At 38.2% G+C, this 21,421-nt stretch overlaps 1 protein-coding gene across 1 annotated transcript in view; it reads right to left on the bottom strand.

Annotated features, from left to right (window-relative positions):
• Positions 1–12,066, bottom strand: part of DCN (decorin) — a 39,572-nt gene extending 27,506 nt beyond the window's left edge. The window contains exons 1-2 of the mRNA XM_065646712.1: positions 11,884–12,066; positions 7,615–7,847 (exon numbers count right to left, since the gene is read on the bottom strand). Of these exons, the coding sequence (XP_065502784.1) occupies positions 7,615–7,819 (205 nt within the window). The 5' untranslated portion in view covers positions 7,820–7,847; positions 11,884–12,066. The remainder of the gene's footprint in view (positions 1–7,614; positions 7,848–11,883) is intronic.
• Between the last annotated feature and the right edge of the window lie 9,355 nt (positions 12,067–21,421).

Raw genomic sequence — 21,421 nt, 5'->3', positions numbered from 1 at the left:
CCTGTTTGACTAACTCACTTATGTCTTTGCTCCTACACCTCTTAGGTAGTTATTCAGCAAAAGGTTTGGCTATTGCATCACTACAAACACTCTTCCTCCATGTCACCCTAAAAAATAAATACATTGTGAGCCTGTTTAGTTTCTGAGGCCCACACTGGAGCAGTGGAAGGGAGAAAATGCACTCCAGAATACAAACTGAGGTCATCCTAGACTTTCACACTTTAGATGGTGCAGGAGGTGCAGGCAGAAATTGGTTCTGGGACAACATATAACACATTTATTTTGTGTTGATGATGTATTATAGTACCAGACTGTAGCCTTATTTACACTTGCAAGTTTTAAATGCTTTAACATTTCTATAAATAACGTGTCATTTTTTCCTTTTGCCTATATTTCTCTAAAGTTGCCACAAAATTAGGTTACAGAAAAGGTTTCTTTTTAAAAGATTAGTATTTATTGCATTCCTTTTCTTATTGAAATCAAAACTGCAAGCATCTTCTCCTTAACAGATTTTTGTAGCAACTCAAAACTCTCCAAATAAATCCCAGGAAACAAACACAAATGTGGTATGGGATGCTATCCTGGGTGCCCTCTCAAGTGAGAGCATGCACACAGAGAGCACAAAAATTCTTTAAGTACTGCTTTTCACCTTTTTCATTCCCTATTGACTGCCTAAGAAGTATTCAATAGAGTTGCCTATATAGCAAATGTAACCCTTCTAACAACAAGGTCATTTGTACAGAGCTGTTCAAGTCCCATAATTGGTGCCATAAGTTGAAAACTACAACTCAGCCACCTCCAACTCCCAAAAAACCCTGTGCAGGCATGGTCCTTGGTCTTAAGATCTCTTTGTGTCTATGTTCATCATTTCCATCTCTTTACGTGCAGAGAAGTCAATAAGCAAGTTCTATTTCGTTTATTTATTTTGCTTTCATAAGGGACATAGTAGGACAACAATGCTCTGCATGAATGACCTCTTAAATATAATACAGCTAAAGAGACCAAGAATTCCAGTATTTGTCAATATTGTTTGTCAAGGAAAGCATGTGAAGCAGGAGAAAGAAGTTAAAAAAATTCAATGTATTTTGAAGGAAAAGATAAAATTTTATCCAGAAAAAAATACTGTTTTTTTTCCCGTGACCTGATTATCTTCTTTTGTACCACTTCCTTTTAATCAGGTCCAGGACGTGGGTAAAGTAAAATGCAGACCAGTGAGTCTAAAGCTGAGAAGGAGAGGACACTGTCAAGTCTGTGTTAGAGAGAGATGTTTTGAGAATCTGTTTGAAACGAAAATCTTTTCTAAATACCATGGTAACTGGACTCTGAAAGCACAGTTTTCCTGAGTAGCTGGAGGCTAGTATTGGCAGTTCCTTGTTGTTATCATTAGTGGCTTCACATAGGACCCAAATTTCTAGGCCTCTTCCCTGTTGGCAGAGGGTTTTCAGTGACCATCGGGAAGGAGCCTTTGAACTCTTCAACTCTTTCTAAGGCTTGGCTGCGAACCTTTCACTGTTGAATAGCACAGACTTTATGTTGTGAAAACACAGATAGTTTTTAAATAGTTACATGTCTTACCAAATAATACACTCTATAAAACTGTTAAGAACATAATACACATACTATAGATGTTTATAACACTAGTAGGTGTCACCAGTGATTTAGTATGTTTTAAGCACTGCAATCACTTTCCATGGCTTATAATAACTGACTCACATTTTACTAGCTATCTATTAGCTATTTCTTTGTGCATTGGGAAATTTTAGAAATTAACCCTTGTTACAGTGCAAAACAGAACAGTCATTTCTTGTATCACTTGGACTTGGCAGCCAGGATTTCCACTCCTGCCACTAGGCTTTCATAAATGGCATTGCCTAGCTTTAAGAAAGTAAACAAATCTAAAAAAAAATGAAAATAAAAAAATGAAAACACACAGAGTTGGTAACTGTCACCTTGGAGTAAGCAGCTAATAAATAAGGGATGTATTTACAATAGATTAATTTTCACCTAGAATCATGTTTATCAACCGGAACATCAGCAATTCAGGTTGCAATGTAACAAGGCCTGTCTTTCACTGTTACACTGGCAAAAGCTAATGGCATTTTGTTAATATAAAGCAGTCTATATCCAGGTCGATATATTTTTTGTCTTGACAACTTTTTAAGAGTATTTACTAATTATTGGTTTATTGACTTAATTTTTCAGGCTGTGCTGAGTACAGGGCTTTAATTCGTGCATCCAAGGCATCCCAAAAAATTGTATCTAAGAAGACTGTATAAAAAAATTTTAATAATTCATGGTAAATTTATTACAAAATAATGCTGGTAACCCGAGTTTATTTTTTCCATGCTTTAATTATATCACACATAACTTTATTAGTCTGAAAGCAAGTTGTATAGCCTCAAGTGGTCATTGAGGCCCTGTGTTGGCAGTTTAATTCTGCAAGAGTGATTTATCATTTCTGGCACTGACATCCAACTTAGACAGGATGAAAAGCCCAATTGGGCAGCTGCCTAACTGTCCCCATGGCTATGAAAGGAGCCTAGATGAATCGCAGATAGCTAACATCACCTGAGATCATTCCTATATTACAGATAATACCTGTAATCCTTCATATAGGTCCACCAGTCTCATTTCCAACATATTAGAGTATTACAATTGACCCAGCTGGCATGTGGAAATCCCAGTGATTTGTGTTTGACTGCCATAGTTATGTTTGGCTAAAAAATGTTGTCAACAAAGGCACTTGTTTTAAAGGCTCAGGAACTAGAATGCAAATTAACAAAAGCTTTTATTTAAAAATTATATTTCTTAATGTCTGGCCACTTATGGACCTGTGCTTTCTCTTAATTCATCTTTAGAAATCTGCAAGATTTTGAGCGAAACATTTAGCTTTAAAAATTATGGTTTTGAAAGGCTGGTAGAAAATTTAAATTATGGCAGGGATTCTAAAGCTAAGTATACAATACTAATTAATCCTATCTGATTTCTTGAACTCATAAAATGACTGAAAATGATCAGCAATGAGGTATGTATTATTTTTCCTTAAAAAGATTTTATGTTGACAGTAGAAGTTCACACCAATTTATATCCCAAAGGAGATAATTTCCTTTATAATGAGAGATGAGGTTCCTAAATGAAGTCATGACCAGAAAATGGGTGTTCAGATGTTTATGGAAAATTTTATACAAGGAGGTAAATCATCTTTTGTCAAAAAATAAATTAGCTGTTGTCACTTTACCATGGTTCAGCTGTTGAAGAGCCATCAGTTAATACAGTTCAGACACTGTACATGTTCAGATAAACTGCCTCATGTTACCAGATCTCTGGAATAATGGTTTACATATCTGTGTGATTTTCTCCCACTGGTCTCGAAGTGCTTTTCAAACCCACACTCCAACACCCATGCTAAGATTTGATGTATCCTTCTTTACTTTATGGCTGGAGAAACCCTGCATTTCTGAGCTGTGAGAAAACTTCAGCTTAAGCTGTGTTACTGCTTGGATTTTGATTACTGACATCCATCTCTTGCACACCTTTTGGAGACCACAAATCCTCCATGGGGGCAACAGGCCTGAAGGGAGCGTCCTACGTCCCGTGAAGTCTCCAAGGAAGGTGATCTCATTGCATCCTAAAGAATATAGGCACTTCTCACTTTGTAAGGGGCTGCCAGACTTATCTGAAGGTGAAATAAAGCTCTGACCACCACTTACAAATGCACATATAGAGCATTCTGCATCCGCTGCAGGGTCGAATAATCACACATGCATCTTCCTGCCTTCCAGGGTGTTCTAGGAGGAACCTGCTCTTGAGACTCCCTTTGGGAGGATGAGACTTTAAATGGAATGGTTACTCCTTGCTAGGGCTTTTAACGAGGCATATTTGCCTGGCCAACTGACTACTCATCTTCTCTGTATTTATTATTTTAAAACAGGAAGAGCTGCCTCTGACCAGTTGTATCAGCTACTGCCCACCTGTAGTGTGTGCTAACTAGGAAGATGTTTGTGATTTCTATGGAAAGTCTGGCTATAGCATAGTAACGCCTTATACTGAGGCACGATTAAAAAGTGAACCTGCGGTTCCCTTTTAGCAACAGGAGGCAGATTGAGAAAATGCAGCACTTTAAAAGATACTGCAGTGGCCTTCCTTGGTGAGATCCTTGAGCCTGTTGCACAAAGGTAATATATCTCATATAAGCTGAGCATGTGGGGTTCTGCTCTTGATCTGTCAGTAACCACAGCTCAGAGAGAATTCTTCTTCAGGGTGTGAGAAGACAGAGTTCTCCTTCCTGCTAACTCAGCCTTTGGCTTGGAGGCAAAATAAATTAATTCAGAGGTATGTGCTTAGGAAGATGTGACTGAAGCTTAAAACTACAGGAATGCAAAAATTCAGCTGACAAGAGTGTAATTGGACTACGGGGCATTTTTTTCACTGTTTTTCTTGAATTTGGATTTTTTTTTTATTATTCCCATTCAGTGTTCATGAGACAAAGGGCAAACCTGATCTCTGGACCCTGGATGTGACAGTTCTGTGGTTTATTCACCATCAGACAGTTGTCCTTTTCCTTATGAAGCAAGAGTTTAGAAATAGCAAATGTCCCTTTGGGCACAAAAAGGAGCATCCTGAGGAAGAGGATACCTCTCCATAGGTAGCCCAAATTATGGTCCCCCAGCTGACTTACCCTGACATGCTCTCTGCACCCAGGGGCTCATGGCTGCAAAGAGACCTCCTTTCACACCAGAGGGTGAGTGGAAGAAAGAATCCTGATCCAGATCTCAACTTTTCTTTGTGGGTCTTAATTTAGTAAGCTTTTAATATATCCCTGGGATGAGTCTTGTTATTGCCTGCAGTTTTTTTGTCAATTAGTGCCCATGGGACTAGATGACTACATTTGATAATTTTGGGGGAGAGAGGCAGCTAATTTGGTCAGGTCAGAAATGCACAGAGCTGAGGGGAGAGGCAGGCCAGGAGCGATGGTTTGCAGGGAGCTGGAACAGTCATCGCCGATTTCATGGCTCCCACCTGCACATTGTCTTCTTGATCACTGCGCCCCAAGCACCCTTCATAGAATCATTTTGGTTGGAAAAGACCTTTAAGGTTATTAAGTCCAACTATTAACCTAACACTAGCACTAAACCATGTCCCTAAGAACCTCATCTATGAGTCTTTTAAATACCTTCAGGGATGGTGACTCCACCACTTTTCTGGGCAACCTGTTCCAATGCCTGACAACCCTTTCCATGAAGAAGTTTTTTCTGGTATCCAATCTACACCCTCCCTGGCACAACTTGAGGCCATTTCCTCTCACCCTACTGCTTGTTACTTGTGAGAAGACATCAACACCCTCCATGCTACAACCTCCTTTCAGGTAGTTGTAGAGACCGATAAAGTCTCCCCTCAGCCTCCTTTTCTCCAGGCTAAACAGCCCCAGTTCCCTCCAGGAGCATACTAGGTTGTCCTGGCAGGACGTCCTCAGTTTGCAACAAAATTCTGAGCAGTTGGGGCCAGCTCCTGGCTTTCCTCAAGTCAGCAGGTAAATCTGACCTTGTCTGAGTCTCACACAGAAATGGATTCAAGGCCACAGGAGAATGGAGGACAGACTTGCCTGCGAGCTGGCAGGACACAACTGTCCTGTCCCTGCTCACAGGGGCAGCCATTCGACTTCTGCCCTGGTGAGCCACTTGGGCCACGACCCATCAGGGGCTGTCCTAGCCACATGTGACAAGGATGGATGAGACTGAAGGCTGGGAAACTCTGAATGATTATTTCTTCCTTGAGCTCTGCCAGGGAAATACTACCTATTTTTCAGGGCTGCGTATTTTAAGCCCAGGGAGATGTCTCTTCCTTCGTGCCCAGAGGCTGGATGTTATCAGCACAGCTGCTCCAAAATCAGAGTCTCTTTGTTGCAGTATCTGCAGCATGTGGGTTTAAACCAAGCTCAAAGTATACCTCTTATCATACCCTCTTGAAATTATCTGGGAAACACAGACCTGGGGCCTTAATTGGTGTATTTCTGGGTCTCCTTGTCAGTATCAGACTCTGTTAACCCAGAATCGTCTGTAGACAGTAGACTGTCATGCAACCCTTTGGAAAGCATGTGTGTGTGAAAAAGAACTGAATGAACATGGGGGCAAATACAGAAACAAAAGGTTCCTATGTGAATATCTCTACTTTTTGAACAAGTGGAAGCTCCTTACATTCTTCAGAGTTGAAGCAGAGTGGGGACGAGTTCCCAAAATAACTTAAATTCCATCAGCATTAGCCAGTGTAACAGTAAATCCTACGACCTTCATAGCATGTGAGGCAACTTCCTCCCCACTCCCCATCCCACATTTGCTACTTTCTGATACCTAAATGCTAAAAAAAAAAAAAAAAAAAGTCTTTCAACAGAGACAGTACTGTGAAAGCTTTATGAATGCATGGCTAGGTTAGTCCGTGCTCATTTGTGCAACTTGGCTCTCATTGTTCACTGGGCCTTTGCCAAACATATCTGTTGCGTAATTATGTGGCTCGCTTTAATAAATTCACAGAAGTTTCTAGGGATGTAACTAATGATTCCCTCTCCTTTCTGTAATTATACGACACCCATCACGATGAAACTTGGGTCCTAATTGGTGGATTTGTGCTATGATTTACAGCAATTATCAAAGCCGATGTTATAATATAGGAAAATAGAAACACTCAGCTATATATTTAAACAGCTAAGAGAAGATTTAAAAACCAATTAACTCTATAAAATCATAAGAGAAGTTATTTGTCTGTCCACCAAACAAATGGCCTAATTTCCTTGTGAGCAAACCCAACTTTAATTTTCTGCACTGCACACTGACTTAGACTGAAAAATACTGGCTTAAACCAAGAGCAGTCGCACTGAAGCCGACTACATTACTTGAGATCTCTGCATGGGAAAGTCAAATACAGTGATGCCAGGCAAGTCTTCACAACCTGGTGGTCTGACTGCGCAGACAAGCCCTTGTACATGAAAGACTAAGGGAAGTTTGTGAGAAAGGTTCTCATGGTTTTAGCTTGAATAATGTCTAAGAAAGATATTTAATAAGGAGCTCCAAAATGTGTTCATTGTTTTGGAGTCTTTCCAAGCTCTTTCCTCCAAAGAGCTGTTTCCAGCACATATGATTCAGGGCTGGTTATTCCATGCTCATATATTCCAATGGAAATGGGATGATTTCTATGTTGAGGTACTAGACAGTATTATTAAGGATGTTAGAGCTTAGACCATGCAATTTAGAACCTTTTAAAATGTTTCCATCCCCACATCGGACCTCACTGAATTTATTTAATACGCATTTGAAGGCATAGCCTTGAAAAGTTATTTTCTCTGCTACAGAAATCTGAGATATTTCAAAGAACAAATGAAATGTACACACACAAAATGTACATTAAAAAGTCAAAATTTCTTTGTGGTCACAACAAACATCCATCTTGTCAGGGCTTTATGGCCTACTTCATATAGTACATTCTAGTTAACAGTAATTGTAGGATATTTCTTTGACAAAAACCCAGTTATGGAGTGGCAGTGTGTAGCAACCTCACCATCCCAGCTACAAACCCCTGGCTAGAATGTAAGTACATAGCCTGTGAAGATACTCTTGGGCTTACCTAGGTCAGAGCACTGCACCACGCGAAGATGGCACTGGCAGCGAAAGGGGCACACTGGTCCAAATCCAGATATGACAGGGTCATCTGTTGGAGGCATATCAGCTGACCCTTCATCCTCCAGCATAAAGTCAAAGAGGCCCTGCTGGTGGAACGGCTTGGCCAAGCACGCTGGCAGCAGTAGGGCGAAGAGAAGAGCCAGCCTCATGGCTTAGTTCATAGACTCCGGGCACAACCTAGGAATCAAAGTAGGAGATTTACAAAAAAAGTAGCAGTTTCCCATAGCTGCACAGTTCCTGCTGAAGGAGGTCCAGCATATCCACCAATTGCATAACTGTTCCTTTCAATAAATGAAAACTGAATAGTGAAGATAGGACAGTTATGTGATAGGACACCAGTAACTGCTTGTCAATAGGCTTCTTTTTTTTTTTTTTACAAAGCAGTTTAAAGGCAACTGTAAACACATCTGTTTGCATATTTAGAGTAATATTTATTAGGAACAGGCATCACTGTCAACTTTGTTATGCAAGACAGTCAACACAATAAGCCACATTTTCCATGTGTCTGTTTTCTGCTAGTGTAACAGTCTATTTGATTTCATTAGTATTTGTTTCATAGCAATGAGTTTGTCCCCTGGGGATGAACCTGAGGTTCCCAAACTCACTGTAATGCAGTATTTCATGTCTTGAGAAGTATTTTTTTTTAAATGCAAGCTTCCTGTGTGTTTTAAATTATAGCCTAGTAAAACTGACTGAGAAAGAGTAGGATCTAGTGATGGGGTGGAGAGAGAGGGGAAGATCTTTAGTTGTTTAAACAAGCTATACTTCTTTCTCAGTTTAAACAGTACAATAAAATGCAATACAGTGTTGTGTTATATTGGAAATTCTTGGCTTTCCTTACAAATTTTTGGCTTGGGGATTTTATGATATAAACAGTGTACCCTGAAAATCCTTTGCTTTGCACTGCATAAACATTTGAATTGATGCTTGTGCTATTGTCAGCACACTTTCTAATGGAACTTCAGGGCCTCATTCTGCAGACTTTCATGCTCAGGAACAACTTCACAGAAGTATATATTGCCATAGAGATTAACAAGGAAAACTGCTTAAATACGTGTTCTCAGGACCTAGGCCTAAATGCATTTAAACACGCTGTACATTGTGCTACTTGTGTTGTGCACTAAGGAGAAACTACAAAACAGCTGTTTGCAGGTTTTGTATCAAGGCTGTATAGATCAGCTAACTTTCTGAAAATTATTTTACTATTTATTTTGTATAAAGAAACTTATATTTTACAAACCTTCACGGGTCTAAAAATGACTCACGAAAAAAATATGAAGAAAAGTGCCTTCAATATCCAAGTGACAGAAAGACAAACTTGTCCTTTATTTAGGAGCCTTTTCTTAAAATGTCCTGAATACAGATGTTACTCTTTGTAAAGAAAGCAAAAATGTCCACTTGCTTCTTCAGGTCAATAACTTCTGAAATGCCTTGTCTGGGCGCTAGCTGGGATTAATTTCTTTTTCTAGCAGAAGTTATCTAACAGTTAGGGGCGGGGTATAGCATTTCTCAGCTCTATATTGACTAATGGAAAGATAAAAAAAATGGGAGAGAGACAGAGGAGGAAGACGGTCTTACTCTTTACGTTGACATATGGAACCTACCAGGTAGGTGACTAACTTGGGCATCTGATGTTAGGCGAGAGTGGTATGCTGGGGCCTCTCTTGCTAGGATACTATATCCAGGTACTCTAACAGGTGTGGTCAGTATAAAAAAAAAAGAAAGCTAAATAAATAAAAACCACAGGCTTGGAATTAGATACAGTCTATATTGTGTCTGGGTTCAGTTTCCTTTATGAATTTTTACCTACAGTTGCCAATAATGCAATCCTGCAGAAACCTTCAGGGCTCAGTCTTGAGACAATGATAAGGTTACCTTATGAGATATGCTAGTGTTTTAAAATCATAGCTTACATTTCTGTAATCTACCTAACAAGAAGAGGAGTATCTAACACCATCAGATGTCCCAAACACTTCAAAGTGACTTCATGTGCAGTAAAACACCATTTCTGTTTCCTCTTTAAGAGGCATAATCCATTTATTAGCTGCACCTGAAAGTATTTTCTGTTTCTGAAGCAGACATATTACCTACTGCATGAACTGAGGGGTTTTGCAGACCCCACTGTCAACTAGAGCATGTCCTGTTAGCCCAAGTCGGTGCTGTGCAAACTCGTGCCATGTCACAGGGCCAGGCTGTGTGCCCGTGTGGGACATCCTCCTGCCCTCCTGCCTGCCCTGGCCACCCACCAACATCGGGGCTGTGTCCCTTCCCCAGGAACACCCCCTTGATGCTTGCAGAGCGCACAGGGACAAGTAAAGAAGTCACAACAAAGCAGTGTTAATACATGGTGATGAGTTCATACCGCGGTTTAATCTAAAACAAGATTTTTTAAATAATCATTGTTACGTTTGAATTATTGTAAAATAAAAAAAAAATAAAAAGCAATTTATTAATAAGATGAAGCAGGAAGACAAACTTGCTAAATCATCACCATTCATCCTAATAAACTGCCCTGTGAAAATGATCAATAAAACATTATCCCAGTACAAATTATTTTTCAGAATTTACATTAACATCAGTAAACATTGGGAATACTGCACACCAACCCTGGCATGAAACTGGCAGTTAGTACATTCTAAAGAGCTTCCCCAGCTCTTTTTTACATATTTGTATATTTTTAAAATGTTTTAAAATATTTAAAACTGCTGATATCCCCTCTCAGGGTCACTGGTGAAGCACCATTCATTTAAAGAGCCAGGATCTTATCCTGGAGTTAAATTACTACTCCTTAAAAAACTCAAAACAATGCAAAGGCAGTCTGGAAGTGCCTTCACGCTTCTCATTCACATTCATATTGATGATTTCACCTATCTCAGTTAAACCCTGTAGCAGGCCTTTTCCTTTGGTCCCTGTTCTGTCAAAATTAGAATAAAATCAGTAAGAGCTGTGTATAAATGAAAACTGTAGGACAACAAAGGATATCAAGGATCAGAGAAAATAGCAGATACAGGAATTAGGAATAGATATTTGTCTGCATATTTTTCTCCGTACATGTATTCATACTGCAGACACATACCTGTTGCTATTGTTTGCATGTGTAAATGAACATAAGCAGTTAGAGAAAAAAATATATACAAAACTGTACTAGTAAGAAATGTTTACATTTCACTTACAAAAAAAATAGAGAGGAGGAAAAAAATCTGAGCTCTTAAAGGTCTGTGACACAATATTTATGTCTGCAGGACATAACTGTTTAAATTTGCTTTAATTATGTGTTTACAATGAGGAAGACTTTTCCACAAACAGAGGAAACTATACCATAGACTTGGCCACATTTCAGTTTAAAATACCACTGGAAAAATGCCTCATCAGTTCACGTCACCACTGTATTGGTGGTCTTCTTGTCAGTTTACCTTAATATTAAGTTTTAAATATTAGTTCACCTACTGTCAGATATCTCTCAAAATGCCACGAAAGACAAGTTAAACAATATGTGCAGTTTTAAAAAAAAAAATCCTCTACATCATATGTTTTACCCATTTTGTGTAATAAAGTCTAGATGTGCAAAAACAGGAGCTGAAAGTTTTAAAGAGATTAAAACTGTATTAACAGGAGTTCCAACTCCAGGAATTTTCTATTATTTCATTCACAGAAACCTTCTTTACATGCAAGTCCCTTGTTTGTACACTGTAACATAACACTTTCTAACATTACAAAGGCATACACTGAGCCTGTTTAACTAACTACTATGTATTTTTTTCTCTGAAATTGAAACTATATTCATTAATGTTTGGAATATATATGAAGAAACACAAATGAAAGAGAAATCACAGATTGCAGTTTAAAACAGAAATGTAAGAACTCACACATTTTTTACACTCACTATATCAACAATTCTAAACACTGGATTGCAAACAGAGAATATACTGCTGCAAAAGTTTACAGCAAGGAAAAAGAAAGGGCTATAGCAGTGCTTATACAAATCAAAACAAGAGACAGAGCAGTCAAATAAACAGTAGGAAATCTGCACAGTTCTTGAGAATGCATACTCGTGTTCCCAAGAAACAAAAGTGCTGGATACAAAACTTAACATTGCTAAACATTTAGAAGGATTTTTTCCTTGCTCCTCTTAAAATTCAGCTAGTTCTTGCCGTAGACTTGCCTGAAGTTTTATTAGTGCAGCATAGTTCAGGAGAATTACTGAAAACCATACCTTTTAATCCAGGGATTTGCAACAGGAGCTCTCAAAGCTGAGATGTAATTAAACTAAATATTCAACCCAGGCAAAAGGCTTTGCAGGTGTGGAAAGGAGGAGGGGGTAAGTTCAGCTCAGTGACTGTCACTTGGTAGAAAACCCTCCTGCTTCTATTCCATAGCACAGTTAAAAAATAAGGTTTCTCTCAATGAACACAATCCAGGCTGACACCCACATTAGATCATATGGTAATGATATGTCTCCTGTATTGTAGCCAGAAACTTTATCAGGTCTTTTGCTTTCTTTTCCTCCTTTTTTCTTTTTCATTTGCTTTATTTCTTTTTCATCTGTTTAGAATCCCAAACTACTTGCACACTATAAGACAGATGCTTAGCTGTAATTCAACTTATCTTTTTTTTTATGTCCCTGTAACATATATTTAGGAAAGTTTTCTTGGTTTTAACTATGTTTTTTTTCTGACTCATTACTAAGAAAAATTTTTGGCTGTTCCTGTTGTTTATAGTATTTGTAATTCAAGGAAATGATATAAAATTAATCTTGGAGTTAGTAAAAGTGGAGATTAATATCAGAAAAAGGGGGTAGCTTTAGGTAAAACTATTTTAACTGATATCAACCTGCCTTTGCTCTTGCTATAATCATTGTCAAACCAAGTAGTATATAGTGTAATATACTATTATCCTGTCTAATAATAGTTTTTATGTATTTCTTGAAACTACAGCATGTTTTTGATATATATGAAAATCATGTTTTCATTAGTAGAACGATTCTAATATTTGTGGTTAGAACTGCTTTATATAAACTTTGCTCTTTTTTTACTGCTGTCTCACCAGGACAGCAAAGCAGAGGGGAAATTAGCTTTAACCAGGGTTTTGGGGTGGGGTTTTTTTGGGGGGGCGGGGGCTCAGTGGTTTGTTTTTTGGTTTTGTTTTTGGTTGGTTGGTTGGTTTTAGTTGTTTGGGGGTTTTTGGTGGGGTTTTTGTTTGTTTTTTCTTTTTTAAGAGACAGTGGAGCTTTTTTAAAAGATAAAAGGAAAAATGTATCTGACTCATTGTTCAGATTTATATTGTATTTTAGTAATTTCTGGTTTGATGCAAATACCAGTGGAAGCTAAACTGCAGTTTCTCTATTCCTGCACAATTTTACAAGTCTAGCAAGCTGAAAGGAGAGCAAATACAATATTTACTATTTATTTAGTAATCCAAACACATTGTGAACATGTGTAGTTTCCCTGTGCTGTTAGCTGTCCTATCTAAATACTGGAGGTTTGTGCCTCTGTGTTTTGACTTGTATCCTTTTATTTCTGCCCCTAGGCTAAGACCAGGTGCAAATCTGAAGTTAAAGCCTATAAAATGTGAAATGGTGTTTAAAAGAAGTCCGAATTTTTAGAAATGCAATAAACTCTTGACATTTTAGCTATTCTCTTCATTTAATTTCAAGAAGAACCATTAAAACTGCTCTTATAATTGTTCTCCTTTGGTGGAAGAAAACATGGTAGAATAATTGGCTGCTAGTTTTGGTCAGTGTAGCACAAAGGTCTAATCAGACATCTTACATTACAGCTTCTTTATATAGTTCACTCTAAAAGTTAAGGAAAATGTATTCAACCCTAGTCCATGAACTAACTTATTTCGCCTGGAACTAACTTCCTCTCCACTGGATTCAAGACTGCTAATGGTTTTTATTGTGACATTTTTCTACATATGATTAGTGGTGTTCCAAGCTTTCATGCTTAAAATAAAGACTTATCTCTGTCCAGAAGTGTCACCATGAGGCTTGCTGAACTCTTGGCTGCATCTTAGTAATGTCAGTTATTTGAACCTTGGTCACCAGCTGCATCTGGTGTTTAAAAACATTTCAAAGCAAGATTTTGATGAGGAACAGGTCAGGGTAAACTTCTTGTCGGTTTGCTTCACATAACCCATTTTCCCAGTAAAATCATACTACATTTGTTCTGATAACTGTTACAGGGTCTAAAGGTATTATAATTTAATAGCTTAGTCACCTCTTTGGAGGCACAGGAAGAGATGGACAGCCACTTCTCCATTTTCGTCCCAGATATTAGGAAGAGTCAAACAAAAATATAAAGATCAAGGTGGGAACAGGTGGAGCACAGCATGCTTATTGGGGTTACCATCTTTAGGAATTATGAAAACACTTGTGCTGCCTGTTGAGACCCAGAAGTAGAAGGGGTATGTATCAGGCATCCACTCTCTCTTGAAATGTTATGTGGAGTACATGGAGGTTTGAGCAACTGAATGGGACAGGACTTATGACACTGAATGTTGGTGCAGTACCCTATTAATTGTTTTGAGTCATTTATGTGTTTTCACGGGAATGTCAGATCCTTTCTGGTACGAATATTCCTTTAATCCCACTCTTTGCCCCCTGCGATGTCACTCAGAAGATAAACAACTTTGAAAAAAACCCAACCCAACAATAATATTAAGTCGCTATGTTATTTTAAGGCCCATGACCATACACAGGGCCTAGCATTGACAAGCTTTCCTTCCCAGTCTGATCTGCTTTGACTACAGCTTAGTCAGTATAGAAAAAATCATTATTAGAGCAATCTTGGTTTGTATATGACTTTATTATTCCAATTGAACAAACTTACAGGGCTACATGCTGCTCCAAATACAGATTCCCAGAACGTTACAGGCAACTGCATGTTAATGTTATTTATGTAACAGTCTTTTTTATTAAATTTTGATGGATAGCATCTGCTTCATTTGCTCACAGCTTATTTTGTGGACCTTTCAAAGGGCAGTGGCAGGAGAGAAGACAGGAAGCCTGCCTGCCTGCCCGCCTGCTGTTGACTGCTCTGCCCGCGTCCAGTGGACGTCTCTGCAGGAAGGAGACGAGCAGCTGCCTTGCAAGGAGCAAACATACCCTGGGGGAAGAGCTCCTGGAGCGTGGGGCTGGGAGAGAGGCGTGTCCAGCAGGCACCCAGCGCTGCCAGCACAGGTTGCAGACTCCTCAGAAGAAAGGAGAGCTGACATAAGCCACTCCTGGGGATAGAAAGAAAAGTGCTTTTTTAGGGAGCATGGGGGGGAAAAAAAGGGTAGCATTTATTGCAATCCAGAATGTTACTGGAATCAAACCAAAGCAGGAGGACAGGACCTGTCCTGCAGGAATACAGTGGCACAGAGATTCAGGTTCTTCCCCATACTAAGTTTCCATTACAAAAAAAAAGAAAAAGGGAGGGGGACATTTTTCTTGGGCTGCCTTCTAATAGATCCCAGATTCGATGATCAAAGACTGGCTAGCGTTGTTATGATTGTTGTGGTAAGGAAGAGGGGCAGGCAAATCTGCCTCATGAACCAGCTAGGTGAGTGTCAGTCCCCATCAGGAAGGGATGAAACAAGATCCCCTGTTCGGCTGTCCCTCAGGGGCCCTCTCCACCTCCTCTACCTCTATATTGTATGCCTGAACTTTACTAGCTCCCTAGCATGGCATCCTCTGCATTCTCTAATGTGCTACTACCTGTCTGTCCTCTCTTTTCTACACTATACATAATAATTTATTCCAGTCACCTGCAGTAAACTGTTCTTTACCATAGCAATGGAGTTCCTCTACTAAAAATGCGAGTAAATATTGACCTAAGCTTAATAAACATTGATCCAGGTAAATATTGACCCAGGCACAAATTGACAAAGTAGCTAAAGAGACAGAAATGTAATTTCTGGGTATTCTGAGTATCAAAGTTTCCTTCAGTCCTCTGTGACCTCAGAAATGATAGTCCTGAACATTTCTACAGATCAAAAGGACCAATGTATCAGGTTCTGGATGTGTGCTACCAGTAGCATTATTTTTCTGTGGCTGTGAAAGTGCTTCTTGAAAAACTGAACAAAATGCAACCAAACTTCAAAGAAAGAGCCCTCTCTTTGGAGGAATAATCTCTTCCGTCACTGTCTGTCTCCCCTTCTCTCCCTTTTCCACTCAGCAAGACCAATGTACTGTGTACCCCTCACAGTCATCTCTCTGCTCCCTTCTGAAGGAAGTCTGTGGGATGCACAGGTCACCCTAGGAAGCAAATGCAAACTGTCCTCAGTGAAGTGTCCGACGTGATCATGTCCATTACTTCGGTCTCTTTTTCTATGGAAAGGCCAATCTGTTCTGGTACTTAACGATGGCTTTCCTTCCCGCTGGCATTTTATTCTCTTCCAAATGAAATCTTTTTGCGCAGGTGTATCCAGCAGCTGCAGGAGCTAACCACATATCATTGTAGCCTTACTATTCACTAGGATTTCAAACGCTCTGAACTTCCGCTGTTGAAGACGAAGCCTGTCCTAAATATTCCTCATAGTTTTGCAGTATAGGCATGCGTTTTGAGATCACTGTTACCTCTCTCAACAAATGCAGAAAATATGTAAAACTAGACTTTATATGAGTCCTCCCAGCTTCTAGCCATCCTAGAAACAAAGAGTGAGAGAAAAGTAAAAGTGATAGTGGACCAAAGACTCCAGAACCTTGCTTTGGCTTTACCTCTTCACCTTTAATTAGTGGTGAAGAAAATATGCAAAAATGTTTACTGTCACACACACTGATAGCCTCTGTACTAGTACTCAGTACCATTTGCTGTGTTTGAGTAATAGACAGCATTAGATTTTGTTCCTGCCTGGCTTCTGTTTGAGTGTCAGCAGCCTCCTGCCCTCTGGAAAATCTCTTAAATGAAGGAAAGGGTGTGTGGGTAGATGTCCCTCATCAACAGTACCAGGAAGCTACAACTCCCTATGGAAGACACCTTCCCAGGGAAGTGTTACTCTGAGAGTATGGGCCGTGAAAGTGGGAGTGATGACTTCAGAGGAGAGAGGATTGGTTTAGGTAAGAACAGATGAAATTTCAAGTGAGCAGCTGTTTCATCAGATTTTGGCCTTTCTTTATATTTTGCAGTACCTTTAGTTGGAGTCCAACCATTGCCAAGGTTCAAATGAAAGATCCAAACCTTAATTCTCATTTTGATGGCCCTTAGGTCATGCTCTGAACAAGCCTCATCATCCCAGCTGGATTACACAACACTCCAGAAAAGGATGACAGTAATTCATGCAAATGTTGGAACTATACTCCTTGCATGTCCTCTGTTAGTCAGATGTTATGAACCAGCATTCAGAATGAGACACATCCTGTGCAGATATGAACATCCTATTCCCAGATTACGAAAAACATGTGAATGGCCAGGTCATCCTTGATTTCCAATTTAGTCATCACAGAGAGTAAACTTTTTCAGGGAGAGCTAGAGACTGTATTACCAAGGAAAGTCCTGAAACAGGGAATGGAACAGAAATAAAGGATGTTTACAGTAGGGTTTGTATCCATGTCTCTGTATTAAAATGCTCCTTTTTGAATGTTGGCAATCTACTGAGGAAATAAATAATTTCTAACTTCAGCTAAACATACAAAAAGATGACTTCCAAGATATAAGCAATAATGTAATAAAACTTAGCAGTTCTGTTTGGATTGTGTGACCTGACTATAGAGAGGAGCTACTGAGAATCTTAAGTTAGATGGCGATGAGTTATATGAGAACCAACCCTGTCAAATGCAAAAGACAACTCTAGAATCTTTGAAGTAACTCACTGCATTTGAGACAATTTAAAAATGTAATAGAGAAAAATAATGATGTGGGAGAAGGGTCCAAAAAGCACAGATGATAATCTAGCATTCAAGGTGAAGAAGTGACGATAAGAACACTATACACTTTATTCAAATTTTGCCTGATTTGAAAACATGGAAAAGTGGAATACAAGCTTCTTCAGGAAGGACAAAATGGAATTTTGTAAAGAAAGGGCAGTAGAATGATTTAAATTCATTTTCACACTATCATGGCTGAGAATTAAAAAAAAAAAAAAGACAGACTTGAATATTTTTTAAATCTTTTTCTATCGATATACTATCAGATTGTTTCCACTTCCAAGATCCCTTGGAATTAGGGTCATCAGCCATTAAATACTTCCAGGTTACAATATTGTTCACAGAACAGTCTTCAAAATATCTATTTCATTTCATAAAGCATTTAAAGACTTTAAATTGCCATTAACCAGATCTGGGCTTTCTTTTAAGTACTACTTAAAGAATTTTCTACTTTTATTCTTATAAATAAGCCCTTTACAGGATTGCTCAGCAGTAATTTTCCACAGTCAACCTGGATAAAACAGTGAGGTTTTCTGAACAAAACAGAGTTTAATTCTACATGCAAAAATTTCTTATGTGATGGCAATTCCTTCAGTACTTGAATTACAGTGGAATGTTTACCCTATTGGCAATCAGAAAAAAGTGAAGACTACCCTTTTTCTACATTATTCATTGGTTTATTTCCTTCTTTAAAACCTGTATTTCAGTTATTTCTTTGTTCTACACCATGTTACTGGAGCAACCTTCTGTTCCAAAAGGACCAGCTACTTTCTAATTTAGAGCATAACACATGTCCATTGTGTTTCCACTGAATAAAAGTTAAACTATGCTTTAATTATTAATATTCTTGTTTTGCATTTATTTGTTTCACTTTTGGTCTTTTTTGTTTTCTTGGGGTTTTTTGGGGGGTTATTTTAGATATACGTACATAACAGATGAATTTATGAGCATGCTGGGACACACCTCCAGGAGACATAAATCACACCATTTTATTGAAATTGCAGCATCCTGTGATGTATGTCATTTCAAAATTCAGCCGTTGAATTTCTTGACTCATCTTCAACTATCATAATATACCAGGAACACAAAACCTTAGAGATCTAAGTCAAGATTTGGAAGAGTGACTAACAGATTTCAAAAATATCTTTAATAGATTTTACTTCCAAAGAGCATTTTTTGGAAATCAGGTATTGCATAATGCACTGGAAGACAGACGCAGAAAACAACCAGGCACCCACACCGACTAATCACTTTTGAAATCTCAGTGTATTGAACTAGTTCGAATCTACTAACTAAATTTAAGAAATGAGTTACTTTGCCTTACCTGTAGAAATTAAACAGGATGTTTCAAAATGAATGTATTAGCTCTTTGTAACAAGATGGAAACCTTGCCTCTGAAGAAGCTACACATATGCTTGCAAGCAAAAATCTATTCATAGACTGTTCTTCATTTATAAAACCAAAACCACTGGAAGTTGGATCTTGAGACTTGGACAGGTTGGAACAGTCATTTGTCATGTTGTTAAAGGTCTTCCAGTGTGTTCCTGCACTCTGTGTCTCCTCCAAAGTGTTTGCATCAGCTCCACAAGAGAAATTACCTGTCTTTCAGTCATGATTCAAAAATTCAGGTCTCCAAGGAGTTCACACTGTATGTAAGCCATTCATAGACTGAAATGCCATTTTTGTGTCACTTTAAAATGACAAACATTTGGCAAAAGAAGCAATGGAATTAAGTCACAAAAATAAACAATTGTTTTACAAATTATAGGATATAAGAGAGAAAAACGGGTTTTAAAAATACATCCAAGAAAATTCCAATAATTTAGAGGACTTTGTAGAATCTTTCAGGCCTAACAAAAGCCTTACTTTTGTGGCTTTATTGTTTTAGGGGTTTTTTTCACCTCTCCATTTATGGATGTAATTTATGTTATATTTTATCCTAAAGGACACCTGCTATTTAGTCTGAGGTGCCTATCTGCTAATCAGAATCTATTTGTCAACTGCGCATCCAGGACAGAAACCCATATGGTTTACAAAGAGTCCATTTTGCAACCTCAATTCTCCTTCCAGGTCCCAAAGCTCCAACAGAATAAACCTCTGGATTACGGATTACAGCAAGTTTGCAGGGGCAATTTAGGGTTACTTCGGGCTAAGATTGCTTTAATACATCTTTATTTTTTTACATGGCCTTGAAACACTAAACTTCAAATCACTTGAAGTCACTCGGCTCTCTTGTACCCTTCGTTATAAGAGTTACCAGGACATACAGGAGATGGCATTGCTGGGCTGAGAGACTCAATGGCCTGACCAGTCTGAGGAGCTCAAGTATTCAACTATAACGACAATAAAATGTGTCACTCTAGGGTTAGATCTCTATTTCATCTCTTGCTACCACTTCACTTAGCCTTATTTCTCAGTATATTCTGACTCCTCTGTACAAACGTTACTGGCCAGCCATTTTATATGAATTTAGAACAAAGTTATGGAGTTCCCACCATCTACTGAAATTACCTCTCCTTCCCTGCCACCCTCTCCACAACCTCTTAGATTTTTTGTTCATTTAAGCAGTTTGGTGCTATTTTCCAAAGCAAACAGCTTCCTCATATAGTTTCTTTTTTAAATGGTGAATTGATAATTTATTATGGTCTGTTTCAGATTAAAGGAGAGCAAAATTGGTGGCACTGAAAAAGTACAAAATGTCTGAAATGTAACTGCCAAATACTCTAGAGACAGCAAAATGGTTTTTGTAGTTTTTAAAAGTATTCTTTGAATCTTGAAAGATGTTTCAGACTGAGATTATTATTTTTTCATGGTTTCTCTTACATTATACCTCAAGATATTTTATTTTTAAAAAATGAAACCATAATATGATCTCCTGTTTAAAATAAAAGATTGGTGGCTGTAGAATATGAAAATCCACATTCTTGTATTTCAGGTCTGAAGCTTTTAAAAATAATGTCAGATATCTTTCATCAAGGAAAGACAGAGTCAAATTACTGCTTTATAATGGAAGTTTGTACAATATTTATTGTAGCTTGAATTTAGTTTTCTTACTAGAATGAGCATTGCTCATCCTGTTCTAAAAAAAAAAAAAAAAAAAAAAAAAAAGTGAATTTGGCTTTTACAGATTCTCATTTTTCACCAAAATAAACGTTTAAGTGTGTATTTTCTTCTTGTTCAGTCAAGAAGTGATGTGCATTTAAGAATTTGCCATTTTGTACTCTTAAGGAGAAGGAATTGCTGCTTGATAATGAGGAGAGATAAGCCTCATGCTGGGTGCTAAGACTATAAAAAATATTGTGGCGACCCCATGATTCCTACGACTATAAACTTTTGAGTCAGGGCTGCTGGCAATTATATAGCAAATTAGGACAAAATGTAACTTAATTATTTAATTAATATGACATTTCTAAACATTCAGAGTACTTTACCCTCTTTTTTCCTAATTTCATTTTGTTTGTATAAAGCTGGTGAACAAGAACGACCGATATGACATACGAAACAGTTTTACCAATCTCTGATCCACAGTGTGCCCTTTGCCCAGACTTCCCAGGCTTCAGTATAAACGCTTGATTTTAGTTTAGTTCTCCTGCTTACTGAATATTGGATTTTGTGTTAGCTTTTCTGAACTCCAAGAAGTAGTCTGAGAGCAATCAACTCATGATTACAGTAAGTGCAGAAAACTGTGCATCAGTTTCTTAATTCTTCCAGTCTCTTTGCTTTTGGAGAACAGTGTACTCTGTATAGGCACAAAAATATTCTCTATCACCATGAGCAATGGCTTTATATCCAGATGCATTTTTATTTAGAAGCTTCAGAATTACATTATTTTATCAGAATATGTTTTTGCTTTTCTTTATAATCAACCAGCTCTTTGAAGAGAAAAAGACTCAAAATCATTAGA

This window comes from Caloenas nicobarica, chromosome 1 (assembly GCF_036013445.1).
Source record: "Caloenas nicobarica isolate bCalNic1 chromosome 1, bCalNic1.hap1, whole genome shotgun sequence".
NCBI lineage: Eukaryota > Metazoa > Chordata > Aves > Columbiformes > Columbidae > Caloenas > Caloenas nicobarica.
Note: the sequence above shows the minus strand (reverse complement) of the source record. Positions and strands in the feature narration are given on the sequence as shown.